This window comes from Pelophylax lessonae (genome assembly GCF_965119305.1).
Source record: "Pelophylax lessonae genome assembly, chromosome: 7".
NCBI classification, from domain to species: domain Eukaryota; kingdom Metazoa; phylum Chordata; class Amphibia; order Anura; family Ranidae; genus Pelophylax; species Pelophylax lessonae.
Genome location: NC_138774.1, coordinates 40,091,000 through 40,109,214, shown reverse-complemented (window position 1 = coordinate 40,109,214; position 18,215 = coordinate 40,091,000). Strand labels below are relative to the sequence as shown.

Here is an 18,215-nt window from a genome sequence, read left to right as displayed (position 1 = left end):
CAAAAAATAAAAATCGCACAGGTGATCAAATACCACCAAAAGAAAGCTCTATTTGTGAGAAAAAACGGACGTCAATTTAGTTTGGGTACAGCATCACACGACCGCGCAATTATTAGTTAAAATATCGCAGTGCCGTATCACAAAATAGGGCCTGGTCTTTGAGCAGCCAAATCCTCTGAGGCTAAAGTGGTTAAATAAAGAGGTAATGTTAATTTCACTGGGATAAAGAATAATGCCACAGCAATGTGATAATCAGTGACACGTAATACAAACATAAGTGGTACTGTACATACCACATAAATAGACAAGAGACATAAACTTATAATAGGAAATACAAAGCAGACAGCCGGGTAATGATATTAAGGGACTCACATTTAGTTGCTGGATGAATTAGAGGCATTCTCTTCATTGTCTGCAGAGAGAAAGTGTTGGTAAATATGGTTATTTTCAGCCCATAGAAATATGAGTGTCTGTCCTCATAGAAGTCCTGTAAGATCTCATGCACACAGATAGTTTGGCCCATCGGTGTCACTTCCCACAGGAATCCTGTGATTGGGGCATACATCTACGCACCGTGTAATCCAACATGTCATAGATTTGATAGGCTGCTGGCAGCAGGACAGGACGCTGCACCTGTGCCTCCCAGGAGTCCAAAAACACAGAGATTTGATGCTGATGGGCTAAAGCACCGGTATGCATGTATCCTAATCAATCACAGAACATTCTGAAGACAGCTGGTAAGTCATTGACATCTACTGCACACATATATATAACTTGGCAATTAGAGATTATACTGTATATCTATAACAGGTGATGGGGGAGCCAACATCACATTTGTATTACTTCATGCTGTGTAAAACTTTTCCTTTCTTCCCCACAATGTTCCCCTCACCCGTCACTCTGTCCTGTACACCGGTCACTGTCACTTACTTGTAGTATCTTAAAAAATCTCATATCTACAGAGAAGCATAGGGATACTTACAGTAACTCTCCTACTACCTGCAGCTTTCCCTGGTTTCTCCTGATGATCTCACCATCACTACTGTATACTGTAATGAGTAGAAGAGGTAAGGTTTCTTTTGCTTTTCTGCAGGAAGGGCTGGCCCTACCATGGGGCCCGCTGGGTATATTGGACCCAGGCGGAGCTTTGAGAGGGGCATCAAATTGACGCCCAAGATTTTTTTTCCAGCAGTTTTTTGTGTCGCCAGTTTGCGGCACGTTATGGGCGGCATTTCCCATCACATACTGCCGCTCGTAGTGCAAACTGATGAGCGTATGGTGGCGGAGTCTCTCCTCCAGGGAACATCCTTCTAGGTGGCGGGTGCAGCAAACACAGGAGTGACAGGAGAACTGAGGACAGAGAGTGGGTGTTTGGTGGACCGGTCCAGTGGGGAGTTATTGAAGAAGATAACAGTATGTTTATTATTTTTTAAATGTTATATTTATATAAAATAATGGATGTGGGGGCCTTTTGGTGGGCATGATTTTTTTTTTTTTTTGAGGGGGTGTGGGGGGGGGGGGGCGGCAGCATTTCTTTCTTGGACCCAGGCAGCACAATGTCTTGGGCAAACCTTGTCTGCAGGTATGACATTCGTACAGATACATTATTGTGTAAACAAAATCACTTTTCCCCCGGGGTGATCAATCCATCTATATGTACAAAGGGGTTGATTTACCAAAGACAAATAGACTGAGCACGTTGCAAAGTGCAGTTGCTCCAAGACTTAGTAAATGTGGAAAGCTTCATTTTTAAAAGAATACCCAATCACATCCAAGGAAAGTAAAAAAAAAACCTGCATTTTTGCTTGCACGATTGGATGATAGAAGTCTCAGAGCTCCTGCTCATTTACTAAGCATTGGGGCAACTACTCCTGCAGAGTGCACAGTCTATTTGTGTAGCACCCTCCTAGGTAGGTGATAGTGAGAGAGTATAGTTTTGAGCTCTGTCTGCTTACCAGAGGAGCTGCATGTAAATCTATATTGTTCTATCTAAGCTCTATTTGTGGGGAAAAAAAAGGACATTTGTTTTATTTGGGTACAGCATTGCATGACCGCGCAATTGTCATAAAGTAACGCAAAAAATGGCCTGGACATTAAGGTAGTAAAATCTTTCTGGTCTAGAAGTGGTTAACTACTTGCTGTGGCAGGCTGGCTCGGCTGCGTGACTCGCCGTACCTGTACGGCAATCCATTGGAGCGACCCGTGCGTGCCCCCATTCGCCAGCGGGAAAACTGATTAACGGGGCCAGTGGCCGCGATTAGGGACACATTTAACCCTATGATTGCCCCTGGGTTAAACCCTTCCCTGCCAGTGTCATTATTACAGTTACAGTGCATATTTTTTAGCATGGATTACTGCTGTAGTAATGTCACTGGTCCCGCCACAATGCCAGTTAGGGGTCTGATCTGTCCACCGCAATGTCGCAGTCCAGCTAAAAATCACTGATCGCCGCCATTACTAGTAAAATAAATAAATAAATACAACATAAATTTTTCCCCTAACTTGTAGACGCAATAACGTTTGCGCAAACCAATCAAAATATTCTTTGAGATTTTTTTTACTAAAAATATGTAGCAGAATACAAATTGGCCTAAACTGATGACAACATTAGATTTTTACATTTTGTTTATTGGGAATGTTTTTTTAGCAGAAAGTGAAAAAACTGAATTTTTGTAAAATCTTACCGTAAAATTCCTTTCTCTGAGTCCTCTGACAGTCGCCGCCCCTCATATAATCATCACTTATGGGTATTGTCCTCTTATCCACAGGAGTAAGCTAGGCAGAAGATTTTGTTAAAAACACAAAAAACTTTGCATACACACACCTACAGGGGGCTGTCCCTCTGGTCCAATACCCCCGGCTAGCCTCATTCCCAATTCAGTTTGGTAACAAGCAGTAGATAGTCCATGAACCCCAAAAAGAAGGGCGTGGGCGGCGACTGTCAGAGGACTCAGAGAAAGGAATTTTACGGTAAGATTTTACAAAAATTCAGTTTTCTCTTACGTCCTCTGACAGTCGCCGCCCCTCATATAGTCATCACTTATGGGATGTCCCAAAGCAGTGTAGACATGAGGGGTGGGAAACGCAACCGTCTCAAGGCAATGAAGCACCCAAGGTCAGATAAAAGAACCATATCTGAACCAGAAAGGTAACCTACCGGGTAACAGGAAAGCTCAATAGGAGCGAACAAACCCAGGAAGGTAAAATAACCAAGGGGGAAAAAACACCCACAGGAGGGGACAGGCTAAAAACACCATGTCTCCACCAAGCACTGCCGCACTCAGAACTTTGCGGCCAAAGGAGGCATCTGCCGATGCCGAAACATCAAGTTAGTAAACTCTGTAAAGGTGTGCAGGGACGACCAGGTCGCCGCATTGCACATCCGGGACACCGACGCCTGATGGCGAAAGGCCCAAAACGCACCCTCTGCTCAGAAGAGTGCGCCGTGACAGGGAAGGGCGGAACCCGACCCCTAGGCGAATAAGCCTGTACAATCGTCCGTCTGAACAGACAGGAATGGTTGCGGCAGACGCAGCCATACCCTTCCGAGGCCCTCAGGAAGGCCAAAAAAAAGAATCCGACTTATGAAGGATTCAGCAGACGACAGGAAACCCTGATCGCTCCGACAACATCCAAGGAATGCAAGGCAAACTCCGTAGGATGCGTAGAATTCGCACACAGCATAAGCAAAAACAATGTCCCCATGGAGATGGATGTTAGACACCACCTTCGGAAGGAAGGATTGACGAGGTCGCAAGACCACCTCATCCCTATGAACCACCAGGTAGGGGGAGTGGCAAGATAGGAACGCCAACTCCAACACTCTGCAAGCAGATGTGATCGCCACCAGAAAGGCGACTTTCCGTGAGGAATCTCCCGGATGTTCTCGAAGGGAGGACGTTGCAAAACGGGCAGAACCAAATTCCAGTCCCAAGGGGTTAAGGGTGCCCTCCGAGGGGGGCCAGATGACGCATCCCTTGAATAAAGGTGCGGATCAAGGAATTTGATGCCAAGGGGAGCTGGAAAAGAATGGCCAGCACAGACAACTGACTCTCAACAGTGGTCAGTGCAATACGTAGGTCCACACCGGATTACAGGAAGGCCAACACCCTCACCACTGAATAGTAGTGAGGATGGAAACCCTGCGAGTCGCACCAGGCGAAGCAAGCCTTTCAGGTACGATAATAAACCTTACCGGACGAGGCCTTCCTAGCTCTAAGCAAGGTAGGAGTGACCTCCGACGAGAAACCCCGATCTCTCAAGATCTGGCTTTTAACAGTCACGCCGTCAAGGCCAGCGACCGTAACGCAGGATGGAAGAACAGCCCCCTGAGACAACAGATCGTCTCGTAAGGGGAGCCGCCAAGGAGGCTTGACGACCATTTGCATGACGTCTGCGTATCAAGACCGGCGCAGCCAGTCCGGGTCCCCAGGACCACCAACCTGCGAAGGAACCGTGACAGAGGCCTTGACGGATTCGCCCTTGTCATGTGCCCTAAAGGCACGAAAGGACCCCTGATTAGGATTAATGGAAGGGCCCCACTTACCGCGGAAAAACTTACCCTTGGACGCATGGGGCAGCAGAGTTCCTTTACCCCCAGTGACCCCCTACACCAACTCGTCCAGAGAGTCCCCAAAAAGGCGATTCCCTTATGTCAGACACCGTCTTTCTGGAAGTCTGGTCGCCGACCAGTTCTTCAGCCACACAAGGCGACGGATTATCACTGCGACAGCAGATAAGCGAAAGGCTAAAGGGGCTCAACCAAGGCCGCCTCACACAGGCATAAAAACCACCTGAACAATTTGGTCCACCATCTCCAAAGTAACAGGAGGGGCGGAATCAGCCACAAAGGTGCGTCTGAGCACCTCAGTCCACTCCACCACAGCCTGAGAGACCATCACTGAGGAGAACACGGGCTTCAGCAAGGAACCCGCCACCACACAGGAGTGGCGGGCAAAAGATTCCACCCGCCTATCCGCCGGGTCTCTAAGCACCGGATAAGCCTCCATGGGCGTCAGAGTGGCTTTGTGTAATCTGGATACCGTGTGGGCCACCTTAGGGGCCACAATCCAGTGCGATTCCGTTGGAGACGCAAAGGGCCAACGGTACAGAAACCACTCAGGTACCACAAAGGTGCGCTTTAAATTGCGCCATTGTTCGTTCACCGTTTTGTGAAACTCAGCGGGACAGGGAAATACCTGAGCCGCTTTCTGGGTTCTGCGGGTCCCAAAAGATGACCGCTTACCCGGCGGATGGGGCTCATCCTCTAAGTGTAACTCAACCTGAACAGCACTAATAAGTGCAGACATAGCAGCTCTTTCTTTGGCCGACCCAGAGGGGGAACCATCCCCCTCACTACACCTCCCCTTCTGAATGAGAGGACTGAGACCCTTTAGGGGGCACACAGTCTGAGGCAACCACATCTAGTTCAGAATCAGAAGACTGAGACAGACTGGGCCGTGTACTGGCGGTCCGCACAGCCATCAACAGATCCACTTAGACGCCAAGGTCGCAAGTGCACAGTAAGGGAGCCCATGGCAGAGGATTCAGGCGTACCTGAACCCTCCACCAGCGCTGGGGGAACATGCTGCCCTGGGACTCCAAAAACCTACTTAAAAAATTTGTTGGCGCTGGCCCTTTAAATCAGCAAAGCATGACCCAGAAAAAACAGCATAGAAAAGCCCCCCAGAAGTGTAGCTGTACTATATCACGATCCGACTGAAGAAAGGAAGTGATGTCACGCCGCTAGAGGCCCAACAGCGGCCTGATCTAACCAAAAATGGCCACCAATAGAAAGTAATGGGGAGGCTTCGGGAAAATGGCCACCGAGCCCTGCACAAAACACAGTGCCACACGCAAGATGGCGCCCGAAGGGTGCAAATTACACTAGAAAATGGCTGCTGACTGCCCTTAACTGAAGCCAGAGCCTACTGCCCACATCTAAAATGGCGGCCCCGCGAATCTTACAGCGCGGCGGCCCCCAATAACCATGTCTGTCCCCTAAAGTGACACACACACTCCCAAGGGGGCTCAGGGACTGCCGCACACCCCCCACAGCGCGGTATGACCGCACATAGTGCCCCAGCAGGGACCGTGAGGGAGACACAGGGACCGCACGGACAGATATGAGGGGGATCACACAGACTCCACACAGACTGCCATCCCCAGGAGAGAAGGCCCCACACACACACCCCCAGCAGAGGGGGTAGCATGGTACTCACCGATCCATGCGATTTTGTGGGTGCCACTCTGCGACGGGAAGCCTCCCACCCCGGGTGGTGGGGGTGCCGTCAGCCAAAACAGGATGTTTGCCACACGCGGCGTATCCTAGCGAAGTGGCCACTTTGCAGGCTTTGTCCCTGAAGACAGGGACAGGTCGTTTGCCAGGCCAGGGCGTACGCATAGCCTGCTAAACGCTCGATGGCGGGCTGGCTCCGTAAGGCTCTAGTACAACCAGTCCAACTCCCAGCTCCGCAAACGCTGTAGTCTTCCGAAGTCTGACTAACTAAGCGCAGGAACAAATAAAAAGTTATCAGTGTAAAGAAAAAACACTTAGCAGAAAATAAAATTAAATGAAAAATAGAGAAAAGGCTGAGACTGTAGCCCCAGCACAGGGAAGCCTGCCTACTCCTATCTAGGCAAAAGACAAACTGAATTGGGAATTAGGCTAGCCGGGGGTATTGGACCAGAGGGACAGCCCCCTGTAGGTGTGTCTATGCAAAGTTTTGTGTTTTTAACCAAATCTTCTGCCTAGCTTACTCCTGTGGATTAGAGGACATTACCCATAAGTGATGACTATATGAGGGGCAGCGACTGTCAGAGGACGTAAGAGAAATATTGTTTTGTTTTTCCAGAATTGTCGGTCTTTTTCTGTTTAGAACGCAAAAAAAAAAAAAAAAAAAATCGCAGAGGTGTTCAAATACCACCAATAGAAAGCTCTATGTGTGGGAAAAAAAGGACATCAATTTTATTTGGGTACAACATCACACAACCGCGCAATTGTCTGTTAAAGTAAGCAGTGCTGAATCGCAAAAAAATGGCCTGGTCATTAAGGGGGCAAATCTTCCGGTCCAGAAGTGATTAAATAATATGTTGACCCAACATTTCATACTCCTGATATGTGGCTGCTATACCATGTACTTGTATGAAAAGTGTCCTGTTCTCTTTGTATTGCTTCTTTTATGAGAAATCCCTGCTGTTCCTGCCAGTCCTTCTACTTTCCTATTAAAACCTAAAATAAGTGTTTGGCCCCTTTCACATGAATGGACCGATCGGGTCCGCCTGTCCGTTTTTCAGGTGGACCCGATCGGGCCACCCATTGACTTCTATGGGGAGGTGGATGTCAGTGGACATCAGTGTTAATTTTGGCAGCAAATTTCAATTTAGTTTTAGTCTTAGTCTTAGGACTAAAATGGCATTTTAGTTTTAGTCCCATTTTAGTCTTCTGCAAGTGTTTTAGTTTTAGTCATATTTAGTCGACTAAAACTCCAGTACATTTTAGTCGACTAAAACTTCTTACATTTTAGTCAAATAAAACGTCCTACATTTTAGTCGACTAAAACTAATTTTAGTCATCTAAATGGTGATGGTCAGGTCAGAGAGGAGGCCTGTAATGCTGCTGCCTGCAGTCAGTGCAGTGAGTGCACACAGTGCTGCTCAGAGTGCTGGATGGGGGGTCTCGGGTTTAAGGGTGGTCTCTGGTCTGACTCTGAACTGAAGTTGTTGAACAGGATGGGCCGGGCGGGCCTCAGCGGCCTATATGCATGCACACAGTCCTGGATGGATGGCAGAATCGGATGCCAGTGGTGACTGGTGAGTGGTCTGAGGGGACTCAGGGAGGCAGTAATAGCTGGCCTGGCTGTTAACTCACAGTGGGTGCTCTGCACTGGATGTGGTGGTGGCCGGGTGCCAGTGCCGTGTGAGGAGTCGGGCCTGGCGCATCTGGCTGTAGTGCTGCAGCTGCAGGTGACTGGTCTCGAGTCAACTCTCTTGTAGTAGTCCACTCCTCACGTCGGACGTCACGGGGCACGCCACGCCAGACGCCACACAGGCGGAGCTCCGTGAAAACCGGAAGTTGGGTAAACGTCCCTGCCTCAAATTCTCGTTTAGTTTTCGTTCGTTAACGAAAATGGATTTGATTTTTGTCATAGTTGTCGTCATTTGACGAAAATGTGCTATACTTTGCTTCTCGTTTTCGTCAGTTGAAAAATGCCGGTGACGAAAACTTTTTCGTTGATGAAATTAACACTGCTGTAAACTCCATTGGCTGTGATGTCATTGCACAAATTACCTGAATATATCACCAACATTAAATATTAGGGAAAAATATAAGAAAAGCCTTTTTCTTAATTGTTTAGTTTTGAGCAGCTTAGTCGATGTTCCTTACTTATGCGTATGCGGTGGTGCAATACATGTTTAAACTTTAATGTGCTATTATTACATGCTCTGGATGGAATTGTGTTGCCGTTATAGAAATGGCCAGCAGAGGAGTGTTAATTTTGATGATGTCAATGTTTTATTTAGTTTTAGTTATAGTCTTATGATTAAAATGCCATTTTAGTTTTAGTCGTATTTTAGTCATCTGAATTGTTTTAGTTTTAGTCGCATTTTAGTCGACTAAAATTGTATTAATTTAGTCGACGAAAACGTTTTAGTCGACGAAATTAACACTGGTGGACATATGTCCGCTGACACCCGCGTGACATCCGACAAGATCCGCTGAAAACAGACGGATGGCGATACATTCGCCATCCGTCCAGCAGGTCAGATCGGATGAAAACAGACAGGCTGTCTGTTTTCATCCGATCTCCCAATAGAGGAGAGCAGGACTCTGACAGATCCATCTCTGCACAGGGAGTGGAGATGGAAGCCTGCTCATCAGGGATCAACAGAATGATCCTCGCTGAGCAACCGGATACACCCTGTGTGAAAGGGGCCTAAGTCTAAAGAAATGTTAGCCTCTAGTTCTCCCAAGAGATACTTTATAATTTGGCTTCACAGCCTCTAACTGCTCAGCTCTCTCATTCTAGGTGGACATAATACGCGCTGCAGCAAAATCTGTCACAGCAGATCACGTGACAATTGTACATAATAGATGGCTTCCATTCATGCAATTCACTGTGTACATTTGTGTTGCTCGATGTGATTAGTCACAGTGATCACATGGTACAGACAGGGCCAATCAAAGCCCATTTGTACCATGTAATTACCTGTGGCCAATCACAGCTAATTACAATAGGTCCACAAGCCTGGAGCCGCAATGCAGTTTCCATCTCCTTGTTGATGCACAGAGCTAGCTTCCACTCTTGGAGGAGCTTTCCCTAAATGAACTCCCCTCCTTACAGTGCATCCAGAAAATATTTACAGCGCTTCACTTTTTTTACATTTTGTTATGTTACAGCCTTATTTCAAAATGGAATAATTTCATTATTTTTCTCAAAATTCTACAAACAATACCCCATAATAAAAACGTGAAAGACGTTTTTGGAAATCTTTGCAAATGTATTAAAAATAAAAAACAAAAAAATCCCATGTACATAAGTATTCACAGCCTTTGCCATGACACTCAAAATTGAGCTCAGGTGCATCCTGTTTCCACTGATCATCCTTGAGATGTTTCTACAACTTGATTGGAGTCCACCTGTGGTAAATTTAGTTGATTAGACATGATTTGGAAAGGCACACACCTATCTAATATAAGGTCCCACAGTTAACAGTGCATGTCAGAGCACAAACCAAGCCATGAAGTCCAAGGAATTGTCTGTAGACCTCTGAGACAGGATTGTATGGAAGCACAGACCTGGGGAAGGGTGCAGAAAAATGTCTGCAGCCGTGAAGGTCCCAATGAGCACGGTGGTCTCCATCATCCGTAAATGAAAGAAGTTTGGAACCACCAGGACTCTTTGTAGAGCGGGCCGCCTGGCAAAACTGAGCAACTGGAGGAGAAGGGCCTTAGTCAGGGAGGTGATCAAGAACGCGATGGTCAGTCTGACAGAGCTCCAGCGTTTCTCTGCGGAGAGAGAACTTTCCAGAAGAACAACCAACTCTGCAGCACTTCGCCAATCAGACCTGTATAGTAGAGTGGCCAGACGGAAGCCACTCCTCAGTAAAAGGCACATGACAGCCAACCTGGGAGTTTGCTAAAAGGCACCTGAAGGACTCTCAGACTATAGGAAATGAAATGCTCTGTTTTGATGAAACAAAGAATGAACTCTTTGGCCTGAACGGCAAGCGTCCTGTCTGGAGAAAACCAGGCACCGCTCATCACTTGGCCAATACCATCCTTACAATAAAGCATGGTGGTGGCAGCATCATGCTGTGTGGATGTTTTTCAGTGGCAGGAACTGGGAGACTAGTCAGGATCGAGGGAAAGATGAATGCAGCAATGTACAGAGACATCCTTGATGAAAACCGGCTCTGGACCTCAGACTGGGGCAAAAGTTTATCTTCCAACAGGACAATGACCCTAAGCACACATCCAAGATAACAAAGGAGTGGCTATGGGACAACTCTATGAATGTCCTTAAGTGGCCCAGCCAGAGCCCAGACTTAAACCCGATTGAACATGTCAAGAGAGATCTGAAAATGGCTGTGCACTGACGCTCCCCATTCAACCTGCTGACGCTTAAGGAGGTCCTGCAAAGAAGAATGGGGAATGGGAGAGACTGCCCAAAAATAGGTGTGCCGAGCTTGTAGCATTAGGCTCAAAAAGACTTGAGACTGTAATTGGTGCCAAAGATGCTTCAACAAAGTATTGAGCAAAGGCTGTTAATACTTATTTACATTAGATTTTTTATTTTTAATAAATTTGCAAAGATTGCAAACAAACTTCTTTCACATTGTCCATTATATGGTATTGTTTGTAGAATTTTGAGGAAAATAATTAATGTAATCCATTTTGCAATAATGCTGTAACATAACAAAATGTGGAAAAAGTGAAGCACTGTGAATACTTTCCAGATGCACTGTAAGGAGGGGGGTTCATTTAGGGAATGCTCCTCCAAGAGTAGAAGATAGCTCTGTGTATCAACAAGACTATCAATATATTATTATTATGGACTATTAATGGACCTTTATTGTGGTTACTGACTTTCTATGCACCTGCAACAACCTCACTGCAGTTTTACTATGGTAACACTGTATTGGTCACTGTGTGGAAAAAAAAAAAAAAATTGTATAAAAAAGAAAATAAAATCAAAAATTAGAGGTGCACCGAAATTAAAATTTTGGTGCTGAAACAGAAAATTCAGGATGCACTTGGCCGAAACTGAAAATGACAGTTTTTAAAAAATATTTATTATATATAACTATATTTTATTCGACTTTTTAATTAATATTGCGAATTTAAATGATCAGGAATTTACTGTTGGCCATTATCGGCAGCTTTAGCACAAGAAAAATGCATCACTTTAAATTCACTGAACAAAGAAGGAGTTTTAGCGCTCACCAACACAGAAAAATACACCAAGGCTAAACATGTTGGAATACAATGTCACAGTTTAATGTGATAAAATGATTAAAAACTGATTGTTGATTAAAAGAAGCTCCGATGGGGAGATGGAAAAAAGAAATAACCCCATCCGCAGGTCACCATAAGAAACATGGACAATGGAACAATACCTGCAGGGGTGGCTGGTGCTGTTGCTGATGTTTCCAGGAAAGCCGATGGTAAGGGGCTGTCTGTGATGTAGGTGAAGGATCACACCAGGGAGTGCATCACAGAGGTGAGGAGGAGGGTGCAGTCCACAGCGTCCGCTCGAGCTGGATGTGGTGACACCTCTGTGCGCACAGGAGGAACAGCCACACACACAGGGCTCGCCGCCTCCTCCAGCACTCCTGTGTCCTGAGCCGCGCTGACTGAGGACGTCACCAGACTGGGGACACAGCAACAGATTGCAGATGGTATAAACAGCAAGGGTCCACACACAGAATATCAGTGAGACAACGGGGGAAAGATTATAAACGCCAAATTTGAGATGACACGTTTCGGGGATTCGCCTCTTCCTCAGATCCAAAAATGGCGTGCAGTAAGGGAAAATTTATAGGAATAGGGGGGGAAAAAAAGGGGGGAGGGGGAAACACCAATAACATCACCGGCTCCCCCAGCTGCAATAAAAACTGCTTGCAGCAAACACACGAATAAATAAAAATGAAATAAAGTAAAATAAATAAACGTAAGACAATGAACACAACCCATGAAAAACTTAGTAGAAAATGTAAATGGAAAGAAAAGAAAAAGGAAGGAACACAACACACTACTAGAGTGTGAATTGTGTGGGAAATGTGTATGAAAGTGTATATGTATCAAAAATCAAAAGGGTTAGACTCTACATCGCAGAGTGTATTTCTAAATCTTCATTCAACCCATAGGGGGAGAGCGTATGGAGTCTGTATATCCAAAAGTTTTCCCTCTTGCATAACAAGGAAAACTGCTCATTGTCTGTCAGGGTACCCTTGGGTATGGATTCAATGGCAAAAACTCTCAGGTATTGTAGGTTCCCATTGTGGTGGTTAGAGAAATGGCGGGGGACTCTATGGGGAACCTTTCCATTGGTGGTAGAGACCCCTTGTGCAATCACCCTGCGATGTTCGCCAATCCATGTACGAAGATGGCGAATGGTGCCATTGTCCATGTTTCTTATGGTGACCTGCGGATGGGGTTATTTCTTTTTGCCATCTTCCCATCGGAGCTTCTGTGGACAAGTTTTTAATAATTTTATCACATTAAACTGACATTGTATTCCAACATGTTTAGCCTTGGTGTATTTTTCTGTGTTGGTGAGCGCTAAAACTCCTTCTTTGTTCAGTGCTTCTATCATTTGGGATTGATTATGAGACAGCTGCACCCTCGACTCAGGACCCAAGGCTATCTCTTCCATACAGATTTTTCTCCATGCTATTTTTTCACTATGTTTTTAACACATTTTTGGCCATATGTTAACTTTTTGGGTTTCTTCTTTGGTAATTGGTTCTCAGCGCCAGGTTTTTTTCTTTTGTTTGATCACTTTAAATTCTATGTCTTCACACTGGTCCATTTTACTTTCGTTGTGGTGTTAAAAATCTTGCTTGCTGCATTTCTAGTCAGTTTTAAAAAAAATGCAGCAAAAACGGACCTCACCCTTGAAATGCATTGAAATTGCAGCAAGAACACTAAAATAACACACCCGTGTTACGTTTTTGAGTCCCATGACTTATGAAAAACACTTCACAAGCCTTGCAAAATCTTGGAAAAATCACGTGCATTTTTCTCTCTCTATCGGTAAAACATTGATAACCCTATTTTCGAACTGATAATTTTAATCGGCCGAAATTTCGGTGCATCCCTGTTAACCACTTAAGCCCCGGAAAATTTTACCCACTTCCTGACCAGGGGGTATTTTGCGATTCGGCACTGTGTGATTTTAACGGACAATTGCGCGGTCGTTCGACGCTGTACCTAAACTAATTTGACGTCCTTTTTTCCCCACAAACAGAGCTTTCTTTTGGTGGTATTTGATCACCTGTGCGATTTTTTGATCATGCGCTATAAACAAAAAAAGAGCGTCAATTTTGCAAAAATAATATTTTTCACATTTTTTTTTATATGAAATTCCCAAAAAAAATGTAAAAATCAAAATTTAACATTTTCGGCCAATTTGTTTTATGCTACATATGTTTGGTAAAAAAATCGCAAAGCGCATTTTGATTGGTTTGCGCAAAAGTTATCGCGTTTACTAATAAAGGGAAAGATTTTTGTCATTTTTGTTGTTTTTTTTTTTACACGTAATGGCGGCGATCTGCGATTTTTTTTTTGCGGGACTGCGACATTGCGGCGGACAGATCGGACCCTTGACTGACATTTTTGACACTTTTGGGGTTACCAGTGACATTACTGCAGTAATCAGTGCTATATATATGCACTGTTACTGTAAAATGACACTGGTAGTGAAGGGGTTAACTTTTTTTTGAGAGGGAGGGGTGGTGTGTGCCCCTAGGGGTGTGATTCTAACTGTGATTGGCTGTGGCTTGAGGTGTAGGAACAGTGATCGACGGTCCTACATAGTAGAACCGTATGATCACTGTTCCTACACAGGGGAGAATGACAGGCGGCTTGTTTACATCAGCCACCTGCATTTCTCCTGCTGTCACGGACGATCGTGAGTGAGCGGCGGACATCGGGTCCGCCACACACACGCGCGGGGGGATCCGTGACCGCGCAGGAGTGCGCCTCCGGCGGCTTGCGCTCGCTCCCCAGAGCCTCACAGGCTAGTGACGTATCGGTACATCACTTTGCCTGTGAGGGGCTGACCGCCGCAGTATATGTACTTGCGGCGGTCGGCAAGTAGTTAAAAATTGAAAAAAAATTATACAATTTTTTTTTTTACATACTGTCACCTGTTGGTGTCCCAAATCACTGCCACACCAGTTATATGATGGCCCTGTACTGCACTGGTGACAGTATCTAAATAAAACAAAATTTTTTTTTTGTAATTTCTTCATTTTGCAAAAAATTAGGAGACAAAAATGACAGCATCAAAAAACTTGTCATGCCACTTACTAAATACCTTGGAAAGTCTACTTTCCAAAAAGTGTTTATTTGGGGGGTATTTGTACTATCCTAGCATTTTCGGGCCTCAAGAAATTAGACTCTTGGCCGTCAGGTCATCAATTTTCAGATATATATACACCATAGATTGTGGACTCTATAACTTTCCTAAAGACTAAATAATATACACCAATATGTTTTTTTAAGTAAAAAAATGTAGCAGAATAGATTTTGGCCTACATTTATGAATAACAATTAATTTATTTGCAAAATTGTTTAACAGAAATAAATAGAAAAACACATTTTTTTTTCAAAATAGTCAGTCTTTTTAAGCAAAAAATAAAAAACCCAATGGCGATTAAATATCATCAAACGAAAGCTCTATTTATGTGCAAAAAAATGATAAAAATGTCATATGGGTACAGTATTGCATGACTTAGAAATTGTCATTTAAACTGCACCAGCGCTGAAAGTTGGCCTGGGCAGAATGGAGGTGAAACTGCCCGGTATTGAAGTGCTTAATTAAAATAAAAGCTCACATTATAGGAGGAATATTAACCTCACATGCTACACTCAATATCAGATCAATATCCATCACCCCTACAGCTCAGCTTCTATAGTATAAACACACTGCAGAGGGGGACAAAACACATAAAAAATATAATTACTTACTGGGAGTTGGAACATAAATTTTGCGATCATTGGGCGTCATTCCTAAAGTAAAACAGAATTTGATACATTAGGAACCAGAAGCAGGAAATGGTTTTTGAAACCCTTCATATATAAGAAGTCACATATACAGTATATCTTCAACTAATTATCACAATTCAACAAGTATACCATCTCTATCCTGGATTTGCTGATACTTCGTTTTTAATGATGTGGAGACCTTCTGATGGTTTATACTGATGTTAGATTTCCTGTTCCAAATTACATCAATGGTCCTCAAAAATGACCCTAAACTTTTGTAGATATTAGTGAACAAAACCAGTATAATATCTGTACTAAAGCTGTTATTCTTTTCTCAATTGAAATTCCAGTTTGTATACATTTCAGTAAAAATGGAAAAAAATATACTGTAGCGAAGTGCCAATTTTAAAACTGGTGTGTGCAAAGCAGTTGCAATGCGGTCCCCCCCCCCCCCCCCCGTGTCCTCAGGCCTGGGATCCCTCCAGCTGTTTGCCTGTGTTGCCAGAGCCACCCTGGACTTCAATGTGAGGGACGCTGTTTATGAGGATAATAGCAAGTAGCTCTTTTTGCTGTGAACAGTTTTACTGAAGTGATGATTCTCAGTCAGACTTGCTGTATATAGAGACTATACTATGCAGCCACATGGTTTTTGTTAAACATATTTTATTAAAAATATATACGCCTTCTATATAAACAAGGGTACATACATTGTGCATGGTGTCATCAGATAAAACAAAAATCCACCACCGTGATTGAGATTGATAACAATAGTACATACAGGATCTTACAGAGTACATACAGTGCCTTGAAATTTTCTGCATTTTGTCATGTTACAACCAAAAAACTTAAATTTATTTTAGTAATCGACCGATATTGTTTATTGCCGATACCGATATTTTGGTCATCGCATATCGATTTTTTTTTTTTCTTAACAGGTACTCTGGTGGAGGGATCTGGGGGTCTAAAAGACCCCAAACCCCTCCTCTGCACTTAAAAGCATTCAAAACGCCAAGTTTGGCTGTTTTGAATGCTTTCATTTTCCGAAATTGGTACCGAGTACCCGGAAGTGATGTCATGACATCACTTCGGGGTTTTGCATGGAGACCCAATCAGAGCCGAATGGTTCGGCGGCCGTGCAGGCTGGTTGCCCGGGTCTCCCTGTGGGACAGAAGACCCAGGCATGCCACGGAAGGCGGTGGGTCCCCTCCCGCTCCTTGTAATGTCAGCCACAACGGTTGTCATTACAAGACAGCTGATCGTCGGCTATGGACGCCGGTACCGGAGTTATGCCTCTAGCTGCAGACATCACTCCGGTACAAGCACTTTTCCGAAATATCGGCAATATTGGTAACCTCAGGGGCCAATTCCGATATATCGGGGAAAGTGCATATCGGCCCTCGATATATCGGCTTTGCCGATAATCGGTTGATCCCTAATGTATTTATTGGGATTTTATGTGATAGACCAACACAAAGTGGCACATAATTGTGAAGTGGAAGGAAAATGATAAATGGTTTTCAAAATTTTTTTACAAATAAATATGTGAAAAGTGTGGCGTGCATTTGTATTCACCCCTTCACCCCCCGAGTCAATACTTTGTAGAACTGCCTTTCACTGCAATTACAGCTGCAAGTCTTTTTGTGGATGTCTCTACCAGCATTGCACATCTAGAGAGTGACATATTTGCCCATTCTTCTTTGCAAAATAGCTCAAGCTCTGTCAGACTGGATGGAGAGCGTCTGTGAACAGCAATTTTCAAGTCTTGCCACAGATTCTCAATTAGATTTAGGTCTGGACTTTGACTGGGCCATTCTAACACATGAAAATGCTTTGATCTAAACCATTCCATTGTAGCTCTGGTTGTATGTTTAGGGTCGTTGTCCTGCTAGAAAGTGAACCAAGGCCCAGTCTCAAGTCTTTTGCAGACTCCAACAGATTTTCTTCTAAGATGGCCCTGCATTTGGCTCCATCCATCTTCCCGTCAACTCTGACCAGCTTCCCCGTCCCTGCTGAAGGAAAGCATCCCAACAACACGATGCTACCACCATCATGTTTCACAGTGGGGATGGTGTGTTCAGGGTGATGTGCAGTGTTAGTTTTCCACCACACAGCGTTTTGCTTTAAGCCAAAAAGTTCCCTTTTGGTCTCATCTGACCAGAGCTTCGTCTTCCACATGTTTGCTGTGTCCTCCAGATGGCTTCTCACAAACTGCAAATGGGACTTCTTATGGCTTTCTTTCAACAATGGATTTCTTCTTGCCACTCTTCCACAAAGGCCAGATTTGTGGAGTGCAGAACTAATAGTTGTCCTGTGGACCGATTCTCCCACCTGAGCTGTAGATCTCTGCAGCTCCTTCAGAGTTACCTCTTGGCCACTTCTCTGATGAATGCTCTCCTTTTCCTGGCCTGTCCGTTTAGGTGGACGGCCATGTCTTGGTAGGTCTGCAGTTGTGCCATACTCTTTCCATTTTCGGATGATGGGTTGAACAGTGCTCTGTAACACGTTCAAAGCTTGGGATATTTTTTATAACCTAACTCTGCTTTAAACTTCTCCACAAAATTATCCCTGACCTGTCTGGTGTTTTCCTTGGCCTTCACAATGCTATTTGTTCTCTAAGGTTCTCCAACAAACCTCTGAGGGCTTCACAGAACAGCTGTATTTATACTGAGATTAAATTACAAACAGGTGAACTCTATTTACTAATTGTGTGACTTCTGAAGGCAATTGGTACCATTAGATTTTAGTTAGGGGTATCAGAGTAAAGGGGGCTGAATACAAATGCACGCCACACTTATCAGATATATATATATTTTTTTAAATGTAGAAAAACAATTATCATTTTCCCTCCACTTTACAATTACGTGCCACTTTGTGTTGGTCTATCACATAAAATCATAATAAAATACATTTATGTTTTGGGCTGTAACATGACAAAATGTGGAAAACTTCAAGGGGTGTGAATACTTTTTCAAGGCACTGTATCTTAGCGCACTCTATAGGA

The 18,215-nt window shown here is 44.3% G+C and overlaps 1 protein-coding gene across 1 annotated transcript in view; it reads right to left on the bottom strand.

Annotated features, from left to right (window-relative positions):
* Nucleotides 1-372: 372 nt before the first annotated feature.
* LOC309559453 (class I histocompatibility antigen, F10 alpha chain-like) overlaps nt 373-18,215 on the bottom strand; it is a 248,849-nt gene continuing 231,006 nt past the window's right edge. The window contains exons 6-7 of the mRNA XM_082262723.1: nt 15,197-15,238; nt 373-412 (exon numbers count right to left, since the gene is read on the bottom strand). Coding sequence (XP_082118849.1) covers nt 375-412; nt 15,197-15,238 — 80 coding nt within the window. The 3' untranslated portion in view covers nt 373-374. The remainder of the gene's footprint in view (nt 413-15,196; nt 15,239-18,215) is intronic.